General features: G+C 48.3%; 1 protein-coding gene across 3 annotated transcripts; it reads left to right on the top strand.

Moving 5' to 3' along the window:
* Positions 1-3708: 3708 nt before the first annotated feature.
* Positions 3709-8627, top strand: LOC134553764 (keratin, type I cytoskeletal 19-like). 3 transcript variants are annotated; one of them, XM_063403826.1, is made up of 8 exons: positions 3709-4278; positions 5210-5292; positions 5649-5805; positions 6025-6186; positions 6618-6743; positions 6848-7074; positions 7390-7535; positions 8300-8627. In XM_063403826.1, the coding sequence occupies exons 1-8, from the start codon at positions 3709-3711 to the stop codon at positions 8323-8325; spliced, it is 1497 nt and encodes a 498-aa protein (XP_063259896.1). In that variant the 3' UTR covers positions 8326-8627. The 3 variants fall into 3 exon arrangements, with proteins under 3 accessions (XP_063259896.1, XP_063259897.1, XP_063259894.1); XM_063403827.1 differs by lacking the exon at positions 8300-8627 and having other exon boundaries at positions 7444-8292; XM_063403824.1 differs by lacking the exon at positions 8300-8627 and having other exon boundaries at positions 7390-8292.
* Positions 8628-10136: the final 1509 nt, after the last annotated feature.

Here is a 10136-nt window from a genome sequence, read left to right as displayed (position 1 = left end):
TGTTGTACCACTGGACGGTGGCTGAGTGCAGGAAGCACCTGAACACTCCAGGCTGTCAGGCTGTGACCTGATCCTGTGGCTCTGCAGCACAGACCACAGGCTGAAGCCTTAGTTTCCCTCCTGTCCTGATCTGTGCTCAGCTCTGTGCAGAGTGGAATTGCTGCAGTTTCATCACCCATCACTATTCCCATCTGTCCTGAGAAATTCTCCAGGACTCTCCTCTGCTGTGATAACCTGCAGTGCCACCAGAGGAGGTGGCACTCATGCTGGAGGCCTGACTGCACTGTCAGCACCTGGCAGGTCCTGGAAGAATCTAACACTGTTCACTAAGTGAATCAGGGGAGACTGAACTTTGGTAGGAAGAAACCTGGTTGTGTCCACCTCCACGTTCTGCTGAACTTCTCCTTCAGCACTGCAAATGCTCAGAGTCTGCAGATGTGAACGCTCAGCAAGAAAGAAGCTGGAGCAGAGTCATTCTCTCGGTCTCCAAGGTGTATTTAAGCCTGTGCTGTTACCAAACCCACTGTGTTAATTATTTCAGTTGCCTTACAGGATTTGGCTAAACATGGTGGTATAAACCAATGAGTCACTAGCCAGGAAAAAGTCGTGGTCTGCATTTAAAAGATGGGAGTACAGGGCCTGGAGCCGGCTCAGTATCACATCAAAGGACTGTTTAATAAGTGATGCCTAATGGCCATTATGCAAATTATTAATGGTAATTACAAGTGACAAGATAAAATCATATTCTAGTGTGGTTGCACAAACATCACTGAGGCAATGCTTATGAAAGCAAAGTTCTGTGGAACCAGACACACCTTTCTTGTAGTTAACACAAGAAAACATTATCAGCTTTGATAAGCAAAGCAAGGTGAGCGTGTGGAGCCGGGCTGGGCACAGCGACAGCCACAGCTCCCACAGGACCAGACTGTCCTGCCCACAGCACCCCTGGGGAATGCGGCATCCTGTGCCTGCTGCATCCCTGTGCACCAATATTCACCCTTATCCCCTCTTCCTCCCCTTTCACTCTCTCTTCTCGCCCATCAAGCCCACAAGACTCAGCAGCACTGGCACTGATGTTGTGTGTGACCATTGCTGGTTGTCCTGGCTGAGGGCCTGTTGTGGCTTCCTGCACCCGAAACCAATTGTTTCTTCCAGTCCTACACTGAGGCTGAAAATCCTTTTGGGACACGTTTATGTCCTAGACTTGCACAGTCCTTTCCCTGGGTTCTGCCCCAAGGCTGTGTCCCAAGGCTACAGGAATACAATGATAAGAAATTGAGGGTAAAGGAATCAGTTTAGTGGGGAAAAAAGTGCTGAAGGAACACAACCTGTGCCTCTTGGTGCCGAGTCCTGGAGCCCTGACATGGCCATGAAGAGAGACAGCACCACAGTTTGTTTTTAATACACAGCCAGGTTAACCAGGGACCAGCTTCTGGGTGCATTTGCTGTATCAAACACGTGTTCCATGGCCCAGTGAAATTGGGAGGAGCCCAGAAACTGTGAAAAGTGAGATTGTCCCAGGAGCCCAGAAAAACTCCAAAGGATGCAACTGCATCCCAAATATAAGTTCTTTGGAAGAATCATAGGGTCATGTCTAATCTTCCCTGGTAAACTGGGATTTGAGAGTCTGTGGACCATTCCACTAGGATGTGAGTGAAAGGTTGTACAGTGCTGCTGCTGTTTGTTTTGTGGAGCAAGACCTGTTCCTTCTTCCCATCAGAGAAATGCTGAGGGAAGCAGGGGTGGTGGCCAACATCTGCAATTTCTCCTCCTATACCAAACACTCTGCAAGGGAAAGAAAGGCACCCCCAGCCCCATCTCTGCAGGTTGCTCCTGGGTAACTCCTAAAAACCTCCCCAGCAGAAGCGAAGCTCCAAGCAAGCTTTATATTAATTTCTGTTGGCTCCAACAGCCACACCCTGTCTTCAATTATATTCCTCAAAATGACGGATGAAAGCCAGATTTGCTCCCTCTCCTCTTTTTTGCTCCCGATTTTCCCGACTGTGTGTCTAGGCTGTGTGGGGAGCACAGGGGCTGTGTCTTGGATGGACTTGTATTTCAGGCACTGCAGTCTCAGTGAGGAATCTGAGCTCTGACAGACTTCAGCTCTGTCCTTAAGCAAGTTATTTCCCTGCACCATATGAATAATGAATATTCCTGGATGCCGCCAGCCTTGGGTAGGCGGCTTTTTATCATTTTTGATCTAAGTAAAGAAATAAATTATCCCACTGGAGAGTGGAAAGCTTTAACTCATGCTGGTGTGAAGACAATCCTATCTAAACATGCTTGGGGACACTCTCCTACCATGGTGACAGCAGTCACCAACTTCCCACCAGTAAAGGTGGCTGAGGGTATGAGTGTTGGTTTTCTCTGCTCTTCCTGCCAGAGGTGACGCTGCTCACAGAGCTCCTTCAGTGCCACCCTCACTGCCAGCAGGGATCCATCACAACTGCTCCTGTGCATGTGGACATCCTCGAGTCAAAGGCTGCTCTGTGAGTAAGAGCTGCTGGAAATTCCATGCTGTAGGGAACAGAAGCCGTCGTCCCCCGGAGAGCAGAATATCCTCTCATTACAGAGTCGGCTGGAGAAGGACACTGGTACTGGTGGAGCCAGTTCCCCAAATTCTCCCTTGGCTATTCCCTGCCTGGTTGGGAGATTGTGCTCCTCTGGCCAGCCAGGCTGTGCTGACGCCTGCTACTGCTCTGACAAACTGCATAAGAAATGCAGAAAGCTTTTCTCCTTCTTATTTGGTGCACAGCACAATCTTCATAATGGCAAAGACCTGCGGGGTCACATCTGAGCCCAGGGATCTGGATATATCACCTGTGGATGCTCCCTTTCCTGTCATCTCTGTCTATCATCTCCACAAAATGAGAAGGCATGGACAGCAACTAAAGCAATCGAAAAATAACTTCAGCAAGGTCCTTCATGCACTGCAGTTGACATCAACCCGTGTGTCACCAATGCACAGGGGACATTGAACAGAGCTGAGATTCGCAGTGTGAGCAACTTGACTTCTTGTGTTTGCATGACTAAAGAAATTTAAGCCATAAATAGGGAACTAAATTGATGGGGGATTTACCTCAGTGATTTTGGAAATCTCAGAGTAAAGCAGGTATTAGTGCTGTGCCAGGTGACCAACATCCACACCACAGCATCCCTGGTATGTTCTCTTCTACAGTCACAACTGTTCACACTTTTCAGAAGTGAGAAATTCTATTAGTTTTCATTTTTTGTTTCACAAGCTCCACCATAGCATGTGATATAAAAATGGTTACTGGACTAAGAATAAAATAAATACAAATTAATAAAAGATAAAAGGCACTTTGATGTTATAAATACCAATGTTTCTTCTTTGTACATAATCTAGGGCAACTTTTTTTCTTGACTTGTTGCAAAGTTTGCATCATACAAAAAAGCTGATGACTCATAAAACACTATTTTACTTTTTGGAATAAGCTGCTGACATGTAAAGTATCTTCCTTGTGAACTGGGATTTCTAGAGGGAAACTGCCTATGGGCTATTTCATCTTGGCATAAACAGCCAGACTAGCCAGCCCCGTGGGAAGAAGAAACACCGCAGAGGTGACACCCCCTTTGGAAGGTATAAATGGAGAGCTGTGGCAGCCTCCAGCCTGCAGTCGGACTCAGTATCACGCTCTGCATCTTGCTTTGGGCTGTGGGTTGGCGCTGCAGCTGGGCCTCGCCATGAGCTGTAGTATTAAGCAGACAACTGGCTCTCTCAGGGGCAGGACCAGCGGCGGCAGCTGTGTGATCGGTGGTGGTGGTGGTGGCGGAGCGCGCATCTCCTCGGTCTCCTCTGGAAGATACACGGCCTGCGGGATAGGCGGGAGCCGAGGGTTTTCTGGGAGAAGCTACTGCGGTGGTGTGAATTACGGAGGAGGACTGAGCACCGGCAGTTTGGTCGGTGGAAACTACGGAGGCGGCTTAGGAGCCGCTGTCCTCGGAGGATGTCCAGGCATGGGATTCAGCGGTGGCAGTGCTCGCTTTGGCGGTGGCATGGGAGGTGGCATGGGTATGGGTCTTGGTGGAGGTGGTTTTGCTGGTGATGGCATTCTTCTTTCTGGTGATGAGAAAGTCACCATGCAAAACCTGAATGACCGCCTGGCTTCTTACCTGGACAAGGTGAGGTGCCTGGAACAAGAGAATGCCGACCTGGAGTGCAGGATCAGGGAGTGGTATGCCAAGCAGGGCCCTTTTTGTGAGCCACGGGACTACAGCTGCTATTACAAAGAAATAGAAGATCTTCAGAACCAGGTAACATCCCCTCTCAGCTGCTTTCTCCCTTGCAAGGCTCTCTCTCAGGGTGCTGGTTCATAACTCGGTCCATTATCAGCAGTAGCAAATTGCTGTAAAATGCTTTTTGCAAACAGCTATTATAACATGTTCCTGTGGAAAGCCCAGAGCTCAGAGGTAAAACTGGAGGGTTTGGGCTCTTTCTGTTGCTGTTATTCATCAGGCATATTGAAGGGGAAAATGTTACTTCATGGAATGCATCTGGATGGGCTCAGCAGTCTTTTTGAATTTAGTTTGTGCCAAGGTAGTGAAATAAATGTATGGCAAGAAAAAAACCAAAATATAAATAAATAATGGATCACATTAATTTGCCTGAATTTATATTATTGTCATCAGTCCTGCAGAATTCCAGTTAAACTTTATTTCCTTTTTCTTATTAGTTTACTCTTTCATATAGAATTGGGAAATATAGGACATCTAATTAAAACTAAGAAAAAAGAGAGCATCGCCGTAACACATTTAGAATGAGCAATTTAAAATTCAAAACATTTGCAAAGTGTTTGGCAAAAAACTAGGATGTCAATGCACACAGAATAAAGAGAAAAGAATCCAGGAAAGGGTCTGAATAAGATAGGCTTATCATTAATTCTTGAAATAAAACTTTAAATCTCATAAGATTTATATCTAAGAGGCTGAGGTGTGTTGTAGCAGGTGCTGGACAGTAATTACAGCTCCCAGACTCTCTGCAGCTGAACCATGAATTTTATCACTTTAATGTCTTTACTGCCCATCCCTGAACATCCCTGTGAGTGCTGCTCCCCTCAGGTCCCCATCCCTAATACCCAGGATTTAAAATAAGAGAGGGAGAAAGAGGGTCTGGTTGTACCAGGCAATGGGTGCCTTGAGCCCAAGGACATGGGGCAGAGACCAGGAACAAATGTTCTTTTTCCAGATTGTCTGTGCAACCATAGACAACAACAAGATCATTCTGAACATCGATAACAGCAGGATGACAGCCGACGACTTCCGAGTGAAGTGAGTACCCGGGGCTGTCCCCTCCCCTGTCACTGCCCCAGGGCTCTCAGCCCATCTCCTGTGACCCGGGACAGGCTGGAGGCTGTGCAGAGGAATTCTCTCATTCATTGTCTAAAGAGCTGCTCGAATTAGGGGCAGTTCCAGGAGGGGAAGTTTGGGATGCCAAGCTGGTTTTGAGTAGAGATTAGAGGAAGCAGAAGTGATCTGCACACTGGGAGCAGTGAGAGTTCAGCCGAGCTGCTGTTCCAGCATGTGCTGTCTTTCAGACGGGAAGGTTTTGCTTTTTCCTGTCAGAGCTCAGAAACGCTGGTGGTGTCAGGCTGACTGCTCTTTCTTTCTTGCTCCCTCGCTCACAGGTACGAGACGGAGCTGGCGCTGCGCCAGAGCGTGGAGGCCGACATCAACGGGCTGCGCCAGGTGCTGGACCAGCTGACGCTGTGCAGGTCTGACCTGGAGGCGCAGCTGGAGTCGCTGCGGGAGGAGCTCTGCTGCCTGAAGAAGAACCATGAGGAGGTAGGTCCTGCCCTCTCCTGTACAAAGCGTTTGCTCCTGTGGGATCCATCACCCCGGGGTGCTGCTGTGGAGGGCAGTGGTTGGTGGAGACCATCACTGACCCAGGAGCTGTGAATGTCCATCAGAGAGGGGCTCTGCAGGGCTCTTCTCCCTGTGGGGGAACTTGGCTCCCTCAGTTCTTTCCTTCATTTTAAACCTGACCTGATGTGGTGTTCGCAGGAAATGTGCTGTCTGAGGAAGCAATCGACTGGAGATGTGAGCGTGGAGGTCAATGCCTGCCCTGGCCCAGACCTGAGGAAGATCCTGGAGGAGATGAGGTGCCAGTATGAGACGCTGATTGAACGCAACCGCAAAGAAGTTGAGGATTGGTACGAGTGCAAGGTGAGTAAATTCCCACAGCTCTGACTTTCCCTGGCTAACGCCCAGGAAATCATCCCACAGGGATTTGTTACATGTAAAAACCACACAAAAGACTGTGAGAACATTTAGCATTTGTTCACACTGACCGACTGACACAAGGAAGGGACACTGCCACCCTGTGTCCTCGTCATGTGCTGAAGGAAGTGCTGCTCGGGTGGGACTTGAGGTATGAATTCTTCACAAAGCAGTAAGTGGTGAGAAGATCTGGAAGCAGCACTATTAGAAGAGCAAGAGGAACAACCAGCCAGGTTTACACTACCATTAGGACGAGAGTTTTCACCCAAACCTTTCCCATTTCAAGTCTTTGCTAACTTCTTTGCTCTTTCTTTAATACTGGATCCAACTTATCCTGCACATTCCCTGAAGCTCTTTATCCTGGTTGGTGATTTCAGATTGAGGAGGTGAATCGGGAGGTTATTACGAGTGGTCAGGAGGTGGAGACGTGCAACAACCAGGTGACTGAACTGAGACGCCAATTGCAAGCCCTGGAAATCGATCTCCAAGCTCAGCTCAGCCAGGTGGGTGACGAGCTGGTGCAAACCTCATCCATCTTACAGAGGTCACAGCTAAATGTAGCGTTTCTCCTGCCTGTATTTGTCTTATGTCCCATGTCACTCCTCAGAGGGACAATCTGGAGTCCTCGCTGGCGGAGACGGAGTGTCGCTACAACAACCACCTTGCTGAGCTGCAGAGCCAGATCACCTGCGTGGAGCAGCAGCTGGCTGACCTGCGGGCAGAGATGGAGTGCCAGAACCAAGAGTACAAGATCCTGCTGGACGTCAAGTGCCGCCTGGAGCAGGAGATCCACACGTACCGCTGCCTGCTGGAGGGTGGCCAGCAGGACCTTATGTAAGTGGGCTTGAGACACACCAAAAATATACCATAAAATACCCATGTCCTGGTTATTTCAACATAAGAGCAAAGTGAAGGACCTGCAGAGCTCCTTCTCCCTTACTTGACCCATTTGGCCTGCCTGGTGTCATGGTGGTGACCTGTTTCCTCCCCTCTGCCAATTGCTGCCACGAGCAGAATGGTCACTGCAACATTTTGCCAATTTTCTGCCAGAAAGGGAGGCAGACTGAGAGCGGCAGGGACACTGAAAATCTGTAATTCTAGTTTATCTGTCATTTCCCTCACTAAAATGTTATTTTCCTGTCTCCTCAGTCAGCAGGGAGGAATTGGTCAGTCTTCAGGTTTAGGAGGAGGAGTTGCAAGAAGCAGTGGGATAGGAGGAGGAGGCATCATTAGGACAAGCCACACTTACACTTCGTCTGCCCAGATCCCATCCTGTGCAGCTGCGGAGATCCAAGGTAAGAATTGTTCAACTCTAAACATTTCCCCAGTCTTCTCTGCTCTAATGCAACTCTGATGGGATGGAAGAAAGATCTTTCCCACGTAGCTTACAGGTGCTACTTGAAAGTTTTATTGTGGGGCCCTTGGGAAATACAGGACAGGAGCCACAGAGGAGTGGCTGAGAGGAGCATGGACTGTGCTGGAACGCATGAGAATTGCCAAAGGGAAGAGGGATAGAAGGGAGAGGGACACAGCCAGCAGGCAGGCAAGCCATGGAGAACACGGAGAAAGGATTGGCATGAAATGTGGGACACAGGAAAGTGCAGGAGAAAGAAAAGTACTCAAAAATCAGGTGGGGGGAAAAAAAAAAAGCAGGAGTCATGGGAATACTGGCAGATAACTACCAGTCCTAATTCAAGGGGAAACTTCCAGCCAAACTGAAAAGGAAAGAAGGAAATACAGTGACAGTTGGTCCAGGAGAATGAAGTGAGCAGGGGCACTGATCTGGCATGGACCCCAGTGCCATTCCCTCATCCAGATCGCTGCTGGAGCAGTGTCTGCAGCTTCCACCTTTTGGCATTTTGATGCAGCCTGTGCTGCAGCCTGTGACAGACCCATCTGCCAGGCTGGCAGGAGCCATCAGATCTTCCCAGGAAGGGGCAGTATTTATCTGAAATTCTAATTGAATTGGCTCATGAAACGATCACGTGTAGGGAATGACAGTGTGGGAAAGAATCTATTTTTGCTCTAAACACAGTAATGTTTCCTTTGATCTCTCCAGTGCCTTGCCGAAGGATTTGTGATTAAACAGAGAAATGAAAATATTCAACAAGAGAAGCCTGAAGCAGAGCTACGGATGAAGAGAGAGAATATTTACTGCATGTGTCTGCAGAGAGCACGGAGCGTGCTTTTCTGTGTTGCTCAGCCATGCTAAGCAATGTGTCAGAGGGATGAGCAGAGCATTGGACCACAATCTGCTTTATTTTGCTATTTGCTTTTCAGTCTGTGTTGCTGTGTGTGGCCCAGCACCACGACTATTGCTGTAGTCAGCCAGGGCTATGTTCACTTATGTACCTGCTGGTGAAAAATGTCTCTAATAAAACTTTGCTTCTGCCTAATGCAATCAAGAACCTGTGTCTGAAACTGAGTTCTTTCAAACACCAGGTGCTGATCCATGAACAAGGGGCACCTAAACTGGTCAGGATCATCCTGCACTGGGAACAAAGCTGCTTTGCCAGTGGGAGCCAGGGAGTGCCCTTGCTGACCTGGCAGGTCCTGTCCAGCTCCAGCTTGAGGGAGATGTTGCCCATTCCTGTGTGACACCTGCCCTGACCTCCATGGACAGGCAGGTCAGGCAGAGATCTGTGTCCTTTCCATACAGCATTGGGCTGAAACACAGTTTCAGAAGAATTTTGAAAGTCAGTGTTGGAACATCTGGAGACAGTTTGCCTTGGTCCCAGTCTAGTGCTGACACATCTGGGCTGAGCCCTCTCATTGCTCCATCCCCCAGCCTGGAGACTGTTGAGGATGAAATCTTGGTCTCCAAAACTGATTCAATTCCTGCTGACATGGCTTGTATTCAAACTGATCCCTTTCATTTCATGGGAATCTTCACAGTGGGAAAAGAACTGGGGCAAAAGGTTTATCTCCTCTCTTTTCACACAGTGACTGAGTCATTTACTGGTCATCCTCTGATCACCAAGAGTTTCAACCTGAATATCAGGAGTGGTTGAAAGATCATCTCTGTGTTAAACACACCTTGTCTGGGGAGCTGCAGAGGGCAGGGTGGGAATTGAAAAAGTGCAGTTTAACAGAGAATAGAATGGAAAAGAAAGCCAGGTAGGGCCTTTGGACACCCAGAGCCACCCAGCTGTCACAGAAAAGGCAGGTCAGTCCCTCCTTGGCCTTGCCCAGCAGCTCTGTAGCTGGTGCTGAACTGGTTTTGTCTTGGCACTGATCTGCCGGAGCCGTGGGCCACACTGAGCTGGCAGAGTCACTCTGGGTTTGGAGAACTGGCAGTTCAAAATATTATAAGGGTGTTTTGAGGATTAAATTATTGGTCCAGAAAGCCAAGCAGTGGTGGTTTTGACATTGGTGTGGTTCTTACAGTCACATTCACCTGTGAGATGACCCAGTAAAGCAAAACTCCTGGTTATTCCTTTTCCATCAAAGGCTGGAGGTTATGGAACAGCCAGACTCAGGGCAGGAGGAGAACGTGTACAAAGACAAAACCACTTCAGGACAGAACATACAGTACAGTGTGGTACACTTTTCTACTGCCAGTTCCTTTACAGAGACAACAATTTCTGTGATGATACAGAAATAGACTTAACATGGTAGCAAGTGCCTGAAGAAGTTCAACCACAAATGTCCCAGGGAGCAGGTGAAAGGTGCCCTTCTCCTGTTCTGAGAGGCCATAGAGAGAAGATGTGTCAGTGATATTTCTTTATTTCATCTAGCAGACACTAAGTTTAATAATATCCATGGGCAAGACAAGATAATGCAGCACTGGAACACCTGCAATGACTCTGAGGAGTGGCCAAAGGTAGAAGTTTTTAAACCAAGACTAAATTAAGCCTTATTTAAAGTTCACTTCCAGCCCTACAGGAAATCCCACA

This window comes from Prinia subflava, chromosome 8, assembly GCF_021018805.1.
Source record: "Prinia subflava isolate CZ2003 ecotype Zambia chromosome 8, Cam_Psub_1.2, whole genome shotgun sequence".
In the NCBI taxonomy this organism is placed as follows: Eukaryota; Metazoa; Chordata; class Aves; order Passeriformes; family Cisticolidae; genus Prinia; species Prinia subflava.
The sequence above is the reverse complement of the archived record's forward strand: the minus strand, read 5'-3'. Positions and strand labels throughout refer to the sequence as shown.

Coding starts and splice junctions, on each gene's coding strand:
- LOC134553764 (XM_063403824.1), top strand. CDS start 3,709: ATGAGCTGTAGTATTAAGCAGACAACTGGCTCTCTCAGGGGCAGGACC. Junction 4,279..5,209: donor TAGAAGATCTTCAGAACCAG/GTAACATCCCCT, acceptor TTCTTTTTCCAG/ATTGTCTGTGCAACCATAGA. Junction 6,744..6,847: donor TCCAAGCTCAGCTCAGCCAG/GTGGGTGACGAG, acceptor GTCACTCCTCAG/AGGGACAATCTGGAGTCCTC.